We start from the raw sequence: 16,177 nt of genomic DNA, 5'->3' as shown, positions 1-16,177 counted from the left end.
TTTTGTAAAGCTGGTTTGGTGGTGCTGAATTCTCTTAGCTTTTGCTTGTCTTTAAAGGTTTTAATGTCTCTGTTGAATCTGAGTGAGATCCTTGCTGGGTAGAGTAATCTTGGTTGTAGGTTTTTCCCTTTCATCACTTTAAGTATGTCCTGCCACTCCCTTCTGGCTTGCAGAGTTTCTGCTGAAAGATCCGCTGTTAACCTTATGGGGATTCCCTAGTATGTTATTTGTTACTTTTCCCTTGCTGCTTTCAATATTTTTTCTTTGTATTTAATTTTTGATAGTTTGATTCATATGTGTCTTGGCGTGTTTCTCCTTGGATTTATCCTGTATGGGACTCTCTATGCTTCCTGGACTTGATTGACTATTTCCTTTCCCATATTAGGGAAGTTTTCAACTATGATCTCTTCAGATATTTTCTCAGTCCCTTTCTTTTTCTCTTCTTCTTTTGGGACCCCTATCATTCGAATGTTGGTGCGTTTAATGTTGTCTCAGAGGTCTCTGAGGCTGTCCTCCATTCTTTTCATTCTTTATGCTGCTCTGCAGTAAGTTATTTCCACTATTTTATCTTCCAGGTCACTTATCCATTCTTCTGCCTCAGTTATTCTGCTATTGATTCCTTCTAGAGAAGTTTTAATTTCATTTATTGTGTTATTCATCACTGTTTGTTTGCTCTTTAGTTCTTCTAGATCCTTATTAATCATTTCTTGTATTTTCTCCATTCTATTTCCAAGATTTTGGATCATCTTTATTCTCATTATTCTGAATTCTTTTTCAGGTAGACTGCCTATTTCCTCTTCATTTGTTAGGTTGAGTGGGTTTTTACCTTGTTCCTTCGTCGGTGCGTGTTTCTCTGTCTTCTCGTTTTGCTTAATTTACTGTGTTTGGGGTCTCCTTTTCGCAGGCTGCATGTTCGTAGTTCCCGTTGTTTTTGGTGTCTTCCCCCAGTGGGTGAGGTTGGTTCAGTGGCTCGTGTAGGCTTCCTGGTGGAGGGGACTGGTGCCTGTGTTCTGGTGGATGAGGCTGGATCTTGTCTTTCTGGTGGGCAGGACTGCCTCTGGGGGTGTGTTTTGGGGTGTCTGTTAACTTATGATTTTAGGCAGCCTCTCTGATAATGGGTGGGGTTGTCTTCCTGTGTTGCTAGTTGTTTGGTATGTGGTGTGCAGCACTGGAGCTTGCTGGTCATTGAGTGGAGCTGGGTCTTAGTGTTGAGATGGAGATCTCTGGGAGAGCTCTTGCCGATTGATATTACGAGGGGCCGGGAGGTCTCTGATGGACCAATGTCCTGAACTCAGTTCTCCCACCTCAGAGGCTCAAGGCCTGACACCCGGCTGGAGCACCAAGACCCTGTCGGCCACACGGCTGGTGAGGGTCACCAACTCTGCTTTGCCCTCTGGGCTTCAGTTTCCTCACCCATAAACTGAAGTCGCTCTGGGCTTTCAACGGGTCTTCCCTCCAAGCCTGCCCCTCTAGCTCCATGGCTAAGCTGCTGTTTGTCAGGTGCTTTCTCATCTGCCTTGTTTAGGGCAGGTCTCTGGCAGACCCCAAGGCCTGCTCGGTGTCTTCTGACCCCAGGTGCTATGGGGTCCCTCATCCCCTTCTGCCAGAGCAGACATGAGGACAGCCAGGGAAGAGGCCACCCAGGAGCCCCGAGGGGACATGAAGGCACAGGATCCGGGACAGAACTGTTACCCACCTGGGTTCTTGGACTCTTTAATCAATAGAAATTAATAAGAGGCCAGACGAGAAATTCAGGCAAGGCTTTATTGGGACTCATTCTGTAGCAGGTGGGAGTGAAAACAAGTAACAGTTTCCTTTGCTCTCTCGCTGAGGAGTGGGTGAGCTGGTCCCTTAAGTGGGGTGAGGGTAGGGGTGGGTCCAGGGGTCAGGGCTGGAGGGGTGGCTTAGGTGGTCTGCCCACCCCTTTGTGGTGCTGTGTACATGGGCATTTGTAGGACCCTGCTTTTGCTCCCAGCAACTCAGAAGCGGCAGTTGGGTTTTTGGTCTTTTTGTATCTGTTGCTTGAGAAGACATTTGTCCAGGTGCGAGCACTGCAGCAAAGGGTCCCAGGTCCCAGCGTACCACAGAACCTTCTGCTGTGCTCTGAGCGCATTCAGCCCTGGTTGACCAGATGCCCCTGTCGACCGCAGCTCCCTAGGGGGTCTTTCTGGGATCTGGCTCTCAGGCCTCTTCGCAGAGCCCCCAGCCAGCCTCTTTGGGGTCTCTGCTGGGCCGTGGGGTCTGGGGAGGGATGTTGGGCTTTCTCTCTCTGAGAACCTCCACCCTCAGTGTGGGCAGAGGTGGTGGTGAGACCCTGGTGACGTCTGGTGCCGCAGGTCCAAGTTCCTGAGCGACAAGTGGATGCTGCAGAAGGGCTTCATGAAGGAGGAGGACCTCTTGGTGAAGAAGCCATGGTGAGGACGCCTCTGAGCAGAGACCTCTCCCCGACCACACGCATGTGGCTCGGGACTTGCGTTCCTGGTACTCGGGGCACGTGTGCTGTCCCGCGCCCGGCTGGGCGCCCCCGTGGGCTCCCTGTCCTGGACCCGGCCTCCCGGTTCACGGCCTCCCTGCCCCACCCTCTTCCCGCAGGTGGTGGCACCTCCGAGTTCGGGAGCTGAGCCTGTCGGCCCCGCTGACGGTGCTGCCCACGGTCACCTGTGAGCACACCATCGAGATCCTCCGCGAGAAGGGCTTCGACCAGGCGCCCGTGGTGGACGAGTCGGGGTCAGTCTCGGCCTCCAGCCGGAGCCCTGCCCACTGGGCCCTGCTGGGCGCCCCCAGCCTGTGCTCCACACTGCTGTGTGTCAGCGGTGCTGGACGGGGCCGCCCAGTGGACCCCGCGGCCGGCCGGCTGGCCCCTGAGCACCGGCCGGGATGGGGGCTGCTCACATGAACCCTCTGGGCTTTAATGCCTCGGTCCCAGCCCACTGCACCCAGCATGTGCACAGGAGGCCGGTGTAGGGTCCCTCCCTGGCTCTGGGCATGTGCCTGACAGCGGAAGGCCGTGACAGATGTGCCCTGGTGACGGTGACCCACCATCAGGGCTCCCCCGGGACTGTCCCAGTTCTAGCACCGGAAGTCCCATGTCCCAAGGGCACTGGCCAGCTGGTCACCCTTGACACCTGTCAGAGTGGAGATGCCCAGAGGCCTCGCTCGTTTACCGCTCCCTGCACTGGACGGTCAGCTCCCAGGCAGGGTGTTTGGCCACTGCGCGGCTCCTGCCACACAGAGGCCCCGGGCAGATACAGCGGTTGGTTCTAAGAGGAGTCCTGGGTTTGGCCCTGAGGGTGGCTGTGCTGGCTTCTGCTGTCTTGGCGGGGGGTGGGGTGGGGGGGGGTGGAGATTGCGGGAGAGGCGCCAGTGCTGACTCCTGCCCCGTCCCCGCTTCCCCAGGGCGGTCCTGGGGACGGTGACCCTGGGGCACATGCTGTCCTCCCTGCTCGCCGGGAAGGTTCAGCCATCGGACCAGGTTCGGAAAGTCATCTACAAGCAGTTCAAACAGGTACGAGCCCCGCGAGGCCTGTGCCGTCGGTGCTGAGACCAGCTCCATCCCGGGAGGCGGGGCCGCGTGTCCCTCGCCCCGGACCCTTGACACCACCCCAGACCCCGTCAGACCCCTAGATCTGAGAATTCACCCCAGCTTCACAAAGCGAGCCCCAGCAGTGGTGAGGGCTCACCCACACCTATACTTTGGCAACGCCTGTGGCCCCTGGCAAAGCCCAGGGACCGTCGTCCTAGCTGAGCCGCATCTGCCAGCGTGACCGTTCCCGGAGCACCGGGCCCTGATTTTGTCCCGTGCCCACGTCATGTAAGATCACCTGGCACGCCTCAGTATGTAATACGAACCAGAACGTTCTGGGGGCCGAGGCGGGGCTGGTCAGACCCCGTGCTCATCCTGGGATGATGGCCGCGCCGTGACGGGCCAGGGCAGGGCCGACTCTGTGCCCCCGAGAGGGTGCCTGGGGTCAGCGCAGCCCCTCTCCCTGGCCTCCTGACCCTCCACAACCCCTTTCTCCTCGCACCCCCAGTGAGTGGGAGTGGTGAGTGGCTGGCTGTCTCACGCTTGAAAGGTTAGCGGGTGGAGCCCAAATCTAGGAGTGGATTTGATTTTCCTTTTTCCCCACCCCACACGTAGCTGAAATGTCACCGGAATCTGCGGGTTTCTCCCCATAGCCACCCCCCTGCCATCGCCTCTAGCGTGGTCCCCGCATGGCCCCTCACCCCTGGCCCTAACTCTCTGCGGCTGGAGAGACCACAGGAGACGTGGGTGGGGGCTTGTCCCTCCCGGCCCCGCGACCCCCGTCTCCCTCCACTCCTCCCGCCCACCTGCCTTGGTTCTCAGGCGGGCCGGTCCCTTCCTGCTGCCGCGGCACCAGCTACCTCCGCCCTCCTGCCCCCCACCCCCCGTCCCCTCCTCTCGGCCTCTCTGACCCCCAGGCCCTGAGCACCTAGCACACGGGGTGTGTTCTTGGAGCACTTATTGCCCCCCAGTCCAGTGGAAGCTTCAAGAGGCTGCCCTGGCCCCCGTGGCCCCTGAGTGGGCAGCACAGGGCCCGGCATCCCATGCACGTGGGTGGCCAGCCAGGCTGAGCAGGAGCAACCTTTCCGCCCATGCCGTTGCCCGCCAGCATTTCTGGAAGTGTCTGCGCCTCCTTCTCTTCCCTGCGTTGAGCTGAACATAGCTTGTCCCATTTGATGATTTTGTAATGAACACACACCCGCGAAACCACAGTCGAGAGTGTGCGTATCCATCCCCTCCCCCGCTTCTAGCCCGGCTTCCTCTCCCCTCCCCCCGCACGTCTGCCCCGCCCCGTAGACCGTGCGCCCTCCCCAGGCTCGCCCCACCGTGTGTACCCTTGTCTGGCTTCTTTCATGCAGCAGAGGGTTTTTTTTTTTTTAATATATATAAATTATTTTATTTTATTTCATTTATTTTTGGCTGCTTTGGGTCCTTGTTGCTGCGTGCAGGCTTTCTCTAGTTGCGGCGAGCGGGGGCTGCTCTCTGTTGCAGTGCGAGGGCTAGTCTTGTTGCGGAGCACGGGCTCTAGGCGCGAGGGCTTCAGTAGTTGGGGCACGCGGGCTCAGTAGTTGTGGCTCACGGGCCTAGCCGCTCCGCGGCATGTGGGATCTTCCCGGACCGGGGCTCGAACCCGTGTCCCCTGCACTGGCAGGCGATTCTTAACCACTGCGCCACCAGGGAAGCCCAGCAGAGTGTTTTGAGGTCCCTCCGAGGTGTGGTGTGCATGCTGCGCACCCCTTCCCTTGCCTGCGTCCAGCCCTGTTGTGTCTCTGGCCTTTCCTGCTGACCCTCTGCCGTGTGAGCCCTTCCCTCCCCCAGGGAAGAGCTGAGCCCTCTAACGTTACCGAGACAGGCCAGTAAATCGGGAGACAAGGTGTTGAGGCTAGGAATACAACTTTATTTGGAAAGCCAGCAGCCCTAGAAGATGGCAGACTGATGTCTCAAAGAACCATCTTCCGTGTGTGTGGGGGGGGGGGGGGGCGGTCTGGATGCCAGTTTCTTTCATAGAACAGAGAGGGGGAGGAGGTGAGGAAGTAAAGTAAAAAGGCCATAAGATTTGCAGATGTGCCCTGGAATGGCCAGCCTCTGGGAGGGGATGTGTTCTTGTCTTCTTTCTTGCAGCCCTCCCCCGGGGTGGACGGGGTCAGGATGTTTCCCTGAACAAAGGCACTTGGGTTGAACATTCAGGCAGAGGGGTGGGGTTCCCCGAGGCAGGCTGTTCTGTAGAGACAGTATCCTTTTAGCAAACAAAAGCAACAGGAAGCAAAGGTTAAAGTAAAAGAAACAGATCCAACCTGTATTCAGGATTGGCTCTTCCCTGTTTCTCTAGGTCGCCCCCCTTAGTGGCCGGGGCTGACCTGCAGCCGCAGCCTTCCCGCGGGGTGTAGCCGAGCCCCAGCTCCCTGGGCTCTAGTGCCACCCAGACCCTCGGGGGTCTTGACGCCCTGCCGCCGAGATGTTCGGCGGGGCCGTGTGTCCCTGCTCTGCTCTAGGCACCTGTGCTCTAGGCACAGGACGTCCTTCAGCAGGGTCCCCGGCAACCCTGGTCCAGATGGTGTCCCGAGGAGAATGCGGCCCCGAGGAAACCTGGGTGGGTCCTGTCTCCTGGGTACACCCTCCGCATCCAGGGCTGCCCCTTCCTGCCGCCACGGGGGTCTGGCCGCCGGCAGTGAACAGCGCGGGGAGGTCCCCATGGAGCTGTGGCGCCTCTTTCCACCCTTTTCTCCCGGCGGAGAGGAGAAATCCTGACCCCCCACCCCCACCCCCACCCCCGTGGTCTACTGACCACGCCCAGCCTCCGACCTCGTAAAGGCAAGCATCGGGCACGTTGCTTCCACAGCCCAGGGCGGCTGTGTTGTGTAAGGCTCAGCGTGCATTAGTGCTTGGCAGGCAGGTGGTGCCCAACCCTCCTTTTACACAGGTTAAGGCACCGCTGGCGCTTTTCCACCCTCCCCGGAGCTTGCGTCCTCTCACAGGGAACTTGCCTCCATTGCCAGAGCCTAACTAGAAAGGGTTCCAGTGGGGCTAACAGCTTTGGAGATCACCTTGGGGTTTGAAAGATGGACCTAAGTGTCCTTTTTTTCTTTTTCTTGGAAGCTCTCATCATGTGTCTACTGAGCAGACGGCCCAGAGTGGGCGATCACGTTCCCCGCCCCCTCCCCACGCCCTGTACCCCCTCCCCTCGCCACGCCCTGTGCCCCGCCCCCTCGCCACGCCCTGTACTGTCACCTCTTGCACTGAGGTAGGATTTGTTCCAATGGATGGCGACTATTTCGCTGTTCGTAACTAAAGGCACTACTTTACTGAGGGTTCAGTCTTTGGGTTCTGCAGCTCTGGGGGTTTTGACAAATGTACAGACCTGTACCCATTGCAGCATCACACACAGAAGTGTATGTGCCCCACGTGGCCTGGATCCCTGTATCCACCATTCCCCACTCCCTGAACCCTGCAACCGCCAATCTGACTAGTTTTGCCTTTTCCGGAAATTCATAGAGGTGGCATCACACTGTGGGAAGCCGTCCCACTGGCTCTTTGCACTGAGTGATACGTACGGACTCTTGCAGGTCATCCAAGTGTCCCTCCACGTGTGTCGAGTCTTTCCGTTTCTAAGTCAGCAGGAGGCTCCAGAAGAACCTTCTGGAGGGACGCCAGCCTCCTGCTGCCTTGCGCTCCTTTCCTCGGGCTCCGGCCAAGCTGGGCTGCCCTGGTGAGCACTGAACACGGCTTCTCTTCCAGATCCACCTGACGGACCCTCTGGGCAAGCTCTCGCACATCCTGGAGATGGACCACTTCGCCCTGGTGGTCCACGAGCAGATCCAGTGTAAGTGGGGCCCCCTGAGGGCTGGGGACTGGGGGGCGGGAGCAGGAGCCCTGTGGGGTGCCGGCCCCCCGGGCCCTGGGCCCCCGGCCCCAGGCTGTGTGTATGCTTTCCCACCGTGAGCTCACAGGGCATCTGGGAGCCGGAGGTGCAGATCCCCAGCCTTGGGTGCAGATCTCAGAGGGACCCTGCTGTGGGCCAACCTGGGTGCTGGCTCCCGGTGAGGTCACAGGGCTTTATAACCTGCTCACAAAGCCCTTCCCGGGCCTCCTGGCCGCATCTCCAGAGGCCGGGGATGTCATTCTGGTGCCGGGCGAGGTCGAGGGTTCTAGAAATCCTGAGAATTGGGGGCGGGCGAGTGCTGGTCCCAGGGCCTGGGCGCCCCCTCTCCCGTCCTTGGTTCCTCGGCGCGAGACCTGGCCTTGGGGGTGGGGGGAACCTGCAGGTGTGTACGCCCCGCCCACCCCTCGAGCTGAGGAGCGGCGCCGTGATCAGCATCGCAGCCTCCGAGTGCCAAGGAGGGCGTCCAGGCCCCGGACCCGGAGCTTGGGTGGGAGGCTCCCCTTCTTGTGTCACACACTCGAGTCTGAACCTCTACACACCCTGACGTGGGGTCTGGTTTCAGGGTCTGCCGACCCGGCTGGCCGGTGTCTCCCAGGGGCCTGGAGACGCTCTGACCGCCCACCCCCGTGGGGCTCAGTGCTTCTCCAAAGCTGCCCCTTTGCCTAGAAGCCCCTCATCTCTCCTGGGTGCCCCGTGCTTTTTCCTGAGGTGCTCCGAGCTGGCCAATAGGATGCCTGGCCCCTCTGTGTCTCCAGCAGCCCACCCTGTGTGACCGCAGCCTCAAAGGCGTGCGGGACACACAGGGAAGCGGGCTCTGGCACAGTGGGATGCCACCTGGGCATGTACCCCCTGCTGCTCGGCCCTGCCCGGCCCCCCGTGCGCTTCGCGACAGCTGTCAGTCAGGGTTCTCCCAGGAAACACAGCTCGTAGGATGTGTGTGTACGGAGATGTGCTACAAGGAATGGCTTATAGGCTGGCAAGTCCCAAGGCCTGCGGGGCCAGTGGCCAGGCTCAAGACCCCAAGAATCAATGTTTCCGAGTCCAGAGGCCGGGCATTTCCATCTTACTCGTGGTGGGTCGGCCCTTTTGTTCTATTTGGGCCTTCAACTGACGGGATGAGGCCCACCCACCCTGGGGAGAGCAATCTGCTCTACTAGGTCCATCCAAAATCAAGAGGTGATCTCACCCGAGGGCACCCAGAATGATGTTCGCTCAGCCTCGGGGCGCTCCGTGGCCCAGTCGGGGTGAAATGTAACATCGACCATGTCCGTCGCCCTCTCTGCCCGTGGGCGGCAGGGCAGGGGCCAGGGGCCTGCGTTCATTCTAAGCCTGAGAGCAAGGCCTGGGTTTGAACACGGAACTGTAGGCCAGAGATGTGAGCCGGGGGTGTTGGGTGTGAGTAGGACTGGAACTTCAGGCCACGACCCGGGCTTCGGGCGCCAGGGGCGACCGCCGGCTGTTCCGAACGAGCGTGACCTCGGCGTCCGCGGTGGGCGTGGCTCAGAGGCGTCAGGGCCCCGCTCTCCGCAGCTCCGCCCACGCGGCCTGTGTTGGGAGGGGACGGCACTGGCGCTTGGGCGGCCGGGGCACCCAGGTGCCCGTGGACGCGGGGCGTCCTCCCCGCGCCCCCTGCCCCCCTGTGCCCGGGGGCGTGGCTGCCTCAGGTCCGCTCCGTGTGGAGGCCCCTCTGAACCTGCGGCCTTGTCCCCCCTCAGACCACGGCCACGGGGAGTCCAGTAAGAGGCAGACGGTGTTCGGAGTTGTCACCGCCATCGACCTCCTGAACTTCGTGGCCGCCCGCGAGCGGAACCAGGAGACGAAGTCAGGAAGTGGAGGTGCCGGGGCCGCGGCCCAGCTCTGACTACCCCCCAAGGTTGCGCGGCTGTTCTCTTTCGCTTTTTCATAAACGCTAAACAAAGAAACGTGTGACTTTTAGCCACCTGGCTGCGGGCGTCACTCTGTCACGATGGGTAGCAAGGGTGCTCACTGCTCAGCCCGGGACCGGCAGAGATGTTCTAGTTCCCCGTCATTAACCCTTGGCCACCTGAGTGAATCTGTTTATGATTTGTTCGGTGAGATGTGTTTTTCTTTAACTAACTTTCTCTTAGGATGTTTCAGCAAGCAAATCTTTTAAAAGAGAACTCAGCCCGGCGCATGGACCCCTGCCATGACTGGGGTAGGGGCACTGAAGGCAGAGGCCAGTCCTGTCCCAGGAGTCCAGAGGGGGGAGCGGAAGTTTGGGGCCCAGGAGGCGCGGGTCGGCGCTGCGGCCCTTCTCCCAGGCACGTGGTCCACTTGGGGATGGGTTGGTTGGAGTGGCTGGAGTGTTTGGGGTCTTTTAATTGAGGGGAAATCCACTTAACCTAAAATGATCCATTTTTAAATGTGTAATTCAGTAGCGTTTATTAGAGGTCGTCCAGCCAACACCTCTGTCGAGTTCCGGAACATTTCATCCCCCCATTAAGCAGTCACTCCCCTCTCTCCTCCTTTCCTGGCGCCCACTACTCTGCTCTCCATCCCCATGGATTTACCTGTTTTGGATATTTCATATAAAAAGAATCATACAACCTGTGACCTTTCGTGTCTGGCTTATTTCACTTTGATGTTTTTTGAGATTCATTCACACTGTCGCATGAATCAGTACTTCATTTTTGTGGCTGAACGGTATTCCTTATACGGATGGACCACATTTTGTTTATGCATCGTCAGCTGATGGACACTTGGGTTGTTTCCACTCTTGGGCTGTTGTGACCAGTAGTGCTGTGCACCTTCGTGTACAGGTATTTGTTTGAACACCTGTTTTCAGTCCTTCTGGTTGTATACCCAGGACTGGAATTGCTGGGCCACGTGATAATTCTATGATTAATTTTTTGGGGAGCCACCAAATTGCGTTCCACGGTCGCACCGTTTTACATCCCCACCAGCAGTGCGTGAAGGTTCCAGTTGCTGCACATCCTCACCAACCCTTATTTTCTGGGTTTTGTTTTTCATAGCCGTGATAGTGGATGTAAAGTGTTATCTCACTGTGGTTTTGATTTGCATTTCCTTAATGACTAATGATATTGAGCATCTTTTTATGTGCTTGTTTGGTCATTTGTGTATTATCTTCTTTGGAGAAATGTCTATTCAAGTCCTTTGCCCATTTTTAAATTGAGTTGTTTGCCTTTTGTTGTTCAGTTGTAGAAGTTCTTTATATATTCTGGATACTAGAGCCTTATCAGACATGTGATTTGCAAATATTTTCTCCCATTCTGTGGGGCATCTTTCCTCTTTCTTGATAGTGACCTTTGGTGTACACCGGTGTTTTGTTTTTGATGATGTTCAATTTATCTGTTTTTTCTTTTGTTTCATTTTTGGTATTATATCCTTGCCAATCCAAGGTCATGTTTTCTTCTAAGAGTTTTATAGTTTTAGCTTTTATGTTTAGTTCATTGATCCATTTTGAGTTTTAATTTTTGTACATGGTGTGGGGCAGGGGTCCAGATTCATTCTTTTGTATATGGCTCTCCATTTGGGGAACAGACATTCTTTCTCCATTGAATGGTCTTGGCACTCTCGTGGAAAATCAGTTGGCCATAGATGTATGGGTTTATTTCTGAACTTTTGGTTCTGTTCCACTGGTCTATATGTCTGTCCTTATGCCAGTACCACACTGTTTTAATTACTGTAGCTTTGTAGTAAGTTTTGAAATCAAGAAGTGGGAGTCCTCTGGCTTTGTTTATGTTCAATATTGTTTTGGAAATCGTGATGTATCTTTCTTCATGTTTCTTGTGCTTGGAATTCTTTGAGCTTCTTGGGTTCCAACATCTGGTTTGTAGGAGTTCCAGAAAAGAGGAAACAAGAGAGAGGGAAATCACCCGTGAAATAATTCAAGAAACTGTCCCAGACTGAAAGACATGAGTTTGTAGATTGAAAGGTTCCACCTAGTACCCAGCGCAACGGATGGAGAAAGACCCACACAGGGAACATCATCGTGAAATGTTAGATCACCTGGGACAAGAAGATCAGAAAAAGTTTCCAGTTAGGGGTGGGGAAACCCAGCTCACAGACAGAGTCTAGGGAATGAGAAAGGGATCCAGCTTCTCCATCTCTAGCATGTGGAGGCTGGGAGACAAGGGAGCAAAGCCTCAAAACATCTGAAAGAAGCGTGGGCCAGAATCCTGGGTGCAAACATGCTCACCCTTAACCCTGGAGGGAGGTCGTAGACGTTTCCCCCGAAGCAGGTGCCCTCTGGGCCCTGGGGAGCACTGGAAGGTGCACTCCACCAAAATGAAGGGGGAAAACAAGGGCCCCAGCAGGCCATCAAGACGGGTACCCCCAGAGTGACGGGGAACAGGGCTGGGCAGCCATAGATTTCGATAGACGGACACAGCACGCAGGCCATGCTGAAGACGCAGCCCTGAGGGCCCACTCTTGTTTCCTACACGCCGGAGACGGCCCCTTCCAAGGCCCCAGACCACGTGGGCAGGCCGAAGATTCGACGGGAGAGGCCACCGTCCCTCGGGAGCTTTCTGGTGGGGCTGGGCTGCGTAGAGGGGGTGCTCACAGCTGCCTGACCCTGTCCCGGCCACCACGCTCCATTCACCTTCCAGGAAAGGCCTCCTGTTGTGGACGCGGCTTCACTCCTCTGTAAAGAGCCCCAGGTACAGCTGGGTGTGCCTTTGGGGAACGGCCAGTTCCTTAGTCCTCAGCTGTTTGTCTCTAAGACCCCGAGGCTCCTCCCGGGTGTCCTGCAGCCCTGGGCCCCCGGCAGCCGCGAGCAGGCCACACGCCGCTGTCCCCCCGGGGGCTGTGCGGGAAGCCGTCCGGACAACCCGGCAGGCGGAGGCCGTCCCCACCAGGTCCGAGGAGGGCCTGGGGCTGCACAGAGCTGCCGGGAGATGTGCTCTGACCTCAGGGGGGCTCATTTGATGATCTGACTGAGGATGGGGAAGTTTTTTCAAAAAAGTGTTTTTCCGTAGAACTGTGGCAGGACAAATAAGAAATACCAGGTCCCAATCCCTGGAACCTGAGAATGTTCCCCTCTTTGGAACTGTTTGCAGGTGTGAGGAAGGTAAGGCCCTCAAGACGGGGTGATTTTCCTGGGTCGTCCAGGTAGGGCCTAAAGGCCCTCACGTGCGCGCCAATAAGGGTCCGTCTAGGGGAGAGGCGAGGGGAGGCCTGAGACACACGGACAAGAGGAGGAGGATGTGGCCGTGGAGACAGAGGCGGGAGGGATGCGGCCACGAGCCAGGGATGCCAGGAGCCCCCAGAAGCTGGAAGAGGCCGGAAGGAGCCGCCCCCAGAGCCTCCAGAGGGAGCACGGCCCTGTGACACCCTGATCTCAGACTCCTGGCTTCCAGACTGGGAGGGAATGAAGGTCTGTTGCTGTCAAGCCCCCCGTTCGTGGTCCTTTGTTTCAGCAGCCCCAGTGTATCCGAGGAATCATCAGGTTATACTCTTGTATTTGACTTCTTTCACTCAGCATAATATTCTGATTTTAAGGGAGTATTTCAGACTTACCAAAAGGTGGAAAGAACAATACCCGCCCCGCTGAAGAAATAAAACCTCACGACGGCAGCTGGAGCCCCGCGTGGCTTTCTGATGGCGCCGGTGCCGTCTCACTACACTCGCGTGTGTCGCTCGATGGCGTGTGTGGTATCGGACGTATCGTGCCGCCGGCCTTTTCGGCCCCCGGCTCCGCGCTCTCAGGACGGCGTGTGGCGAGGGCCGCACCGGCCCAGCCGCTTCCGGCCGCGCCCTTTGCCTTCAGCTCCGCCCACCCCCACGGACGGAGGTTTGTTTCCAGTGCTTGTTACTGCGACGCGGGACGCGGCCACAAACGTCTCTGAACACAGTGGCTAAACTGTACAGATTCACTATTACGAACCGGCCAGTGTTCTAAGCATGTCCTGTGTATTCACTCAGTTTAAGTCCCGGGATTTAACCTCTAGACTTCTATGAGAGAGAAGAGACACTCATTCCTGTCTTGCATAAGCCACTGTTAGTTGGGGTCTGTGCTACTTACAGCTGGGCCCGACCCTCACTGGGATGCTTAGGCAGGAGGAGGGGGGCTCTGCTAGGAGTGATGGTGTCTTCAGTTTTTCCAGAGAGAGACAGCCACCCGCTCCCCCACCCCGCATCAGCTAGAGCTGCCCCCTGCATTAGCTAGAGCTGCCCCCGCCCCCGCCCCGCATTGGCTAGAGCTGCCACCTGCCACCAGCCCTGCGTTAGCTAGAGCTGGTGTAACAAAGTACCCCAAACTGGGCGGCTTAAACAACACAAATTAATCCTCGCACAGTTCTGGAGGAAAGAGGGCCAAGATCCAGGTGTGGGCAGCGTTGGGTCCATCTGGAGGCTTTCCTAACTTCTGGGGGTTTGCTGACAACTCTTGGGCTTCCCTGGGCTGTAGAAGCATCACCTTGACCTCTGCCTCCATCTTCACATGGCGCCCTCCCTCTGCATGTGTCTCTGTTTCCAAGTCACCCCTTTTTATAAGAACCCCAGTCATCAGGCTAGGGCCACCCCAATGACCTCATCTTAATTAACTGTATCTATAACTGTCTCATTCCAAATAAGGTCACATTCAGAGGCGCTGGGTTAGGACTTCAACCTATGAATTTGGAGGGGACTCAGTCAGCCCCTGACACCCCCGATATAACCTGCCCTCGTCCCTTTGTCGGTACCTCTGAAGACACTTCCACTTGGATCCCACTGGCGGATCCAGCTGCCAGCACACAGGGTACCTTTGGGGGAATTTGAAAAAGGCAGTCCCTCTACTAGATGCAGCCCTGAGGGCACACAGCTTGGCAAAGGCGACAGTGCCTTTGTGCAAACGGTGTTGGGACTTTCAGACCCCGACAAGCATTGAGTCCTGCAGAAAGCAGAGTCCTGGACCCAGTTCAATCTGGGTTTGAATCCTTACTCCCCACTCATCAGTGCGGGGTTCTTGTGCAGGTTGCTCTGATTTCTGTGTCTGTAAGGAGATAAGCTCGACGTCACTGGTATTTGGAATCCATTCAAACTAGATCAGGGTCCACCCACGGTCATGGTCAGCCTCAATCACGGCAGTCTTACCATCCCTCTCCCCCGTCCCTCTTCCCCGTGTGCCCCTCCTCAGGGCACCGCCTCGTGGGCCACGCCCCCGTGCTCACATGCACTCACTTCCCAGAACCCGCACACCCTTGGGGCGTACATCAACCCATCACTATGCGATGGGACTAAATTCAGACTCTGCAGGGAGCAGTTCCAAAAGCTAGTTAGTTATTTGAGGACAGATTTTTTTAAACGCTGTCGAGAGCCTGAAACCTCACCGAATCTATGCCTGAGACAGTTGACTCTTTCCCTCTCCCACCCATTATTGAGAAATGGAATCCCGGGAACCCGGAAGGTCTCCAAGCAATCACGGTGGATTAAGTCTTTAGAATGTATGCTTTGACATGCGGTCACTATTGAGTCATAATTTGTGTGGAGCTGTCCCCCGCCAAACGCTGTTCCTCTAAATAAAGGGACTCCTAAGGGGTAACGAGCTGGCTGGTGAGAGAGTTCTGTGGTTGACTGGTTGGCAAGCACTGGGGAAACAGTTGTTTCTTTTTGCAGGACTTCTCAGAGCCTTCAGTGTGCTAATGAGCATCCATTAGCTAATGTATCACTTATAATTCGGTTCTCCTGCAAGTGATAGAAAACCCAGATGACAATGGCTCCATTCAGGTTAGAGGAGATTCTCTCCCTGTCACTGAATCACAGTGCAGAGGCCAGCAGTTCCATCAGCAGCAGAAACCCAAGACCTTTCTACCTTCCCGCTCCTCCATCCTCAACACAGGCGTCTACCTCATGATCCCAGATGGCTGCTGGAGCACCAGCCATTATGTGTATGCTCCAGCAAGCACGGAGGAGAAGGGGATAAAGAAGAGTGTCCTCATCCCTTTGTTGACGTTCTGAAGTCGTACACGACACTTCCACTTGGATCCTACAGGCTGATCCAGCTGCCAGCACACGAGGTACCTTTGGGTGAATTTGAAAAAGGCAGTCCCTCTACTAGATGCAGCCTTGAGGGTACACAGCTTGGTAAGGCTACAATGCCTCTGTGCAAATTGGAAAAATGGTGAATTAATCCATCGCTGCCATTTCTCCGGGCAGACCTGGGATGCAGGCCTGTGCTGGGGACCCTCTAGTGTGAGCAGAGGTCGGCCTGGAGTCAGCTAGCCTCACCCTCTCTGCTCCACACACTTGCTCTGGCCACAGCACAGGAGGCTGCCCTGCCCACTGGCCTGAATGTGGGAACGTGTCCCACCTTAGCTGCAAAGGAGGCTGGGCAGTGGAACATTTATTCTGTGGCCACAGGCTCAGCTTAAAATGGGAGCGGGTGTCTCCTAAGGAAGAAGAAAAAGTAAAAGTTGGGTGCCGGTTCCAATCTCTGCCACACGCTCACCCCTTCCCAAGGTGCCCTTTTCAATGAAACCCCATATGACAGAGATAGCTGGCTCAGGACACTGGTGTCCCAGGGAGCAAGCAAACTGATGGGGCTCCTTGGGTCCAAACCCATGGTCAGCCCACATGGCTGGGGGACCCCCCCTCCCCCAAGCTGGGGTGGTGGACATGGGTCATGCCTGGCTGTGCCCGGCAGGAAGGGGGGCTTCCCGGGTTGTGGATTTTGCCTCGTCTCGTGACTCAAATCCTGGGGGGAGACAAAGCCCCCTCCCAACCTCTGGACCGGAAGGCGCCAGCCACTCCCGCATCATCCCTTGCAGCTAGGGTGCAGGCCCCCTGACATGCCTGGAGGATGAGATTGGCCA

At 56.7% G+C, this 16,177-nt stretch overlaps 1 protein-coding gene across 4 annotated transcripts in view; it reads left to right on the top strand.

The window, feature by feature from the left end:
* CBS (cystathionine beta-synthase) overlaps window positions 1–9,977 on the top strand; it is a 30,224-nt gene extending 20,247 nt beyond the window's left edge. For 2 of the 4 annotated variants that reach the window (XM_067035195.1, XM_067035193.1), the window contains exons 12-16: window positions 2,337–2,414; window positions 2,593–2,727; window positions 3,397–3,505; window positions 7,259–7,343; window positions 9,119–9,977. In XM_067035195.1, coding sequence (XP_066891296.1) covers window positions 2,337–2,414; window positions 2,593–2,727; window positions 3,397–3,505; window positions 7,259–7,343; window positions 9,119–9,264 — 553 coding nt within the window. In that variant the 3' untranslated portion in view covers window positions 9,265–9,977. The remainder of the gene's footprint in view (window positions 1–2,336; window positions 2,415–2,592; window positions 2,728–3,396; window positions 3,506–7,258; window positions 7,344–9,118) is intronic. The other 2 variants (XM_059064784.2, XM_067035194.1) reach the window with 2 other exon arrangements.
* The last annotated feature ends 6,200 nt before the right edge of the window (window positions 9,978–16,177 follow it).

The sequence above is a fragment of the Kogia breviceps genome, chromosome 5, assembly GCF_026419965.1.
Source record: "Kogia breviceps isolate mKogBre1 chromosome 5, mKogBre1 haplotype 1, whole genome shotgun sequence".
Taxonomy (NCBI): Eukaryota; Metazoa; Chordata; class Mammalia; order Artiodactyla; family Physeteridae; genus Kogia; species Kogia breviceps.
Note: the sequence above shows the minus strand (reverse complement) of the source record. Positions and strands in the feature narration are given on the sequence as shown.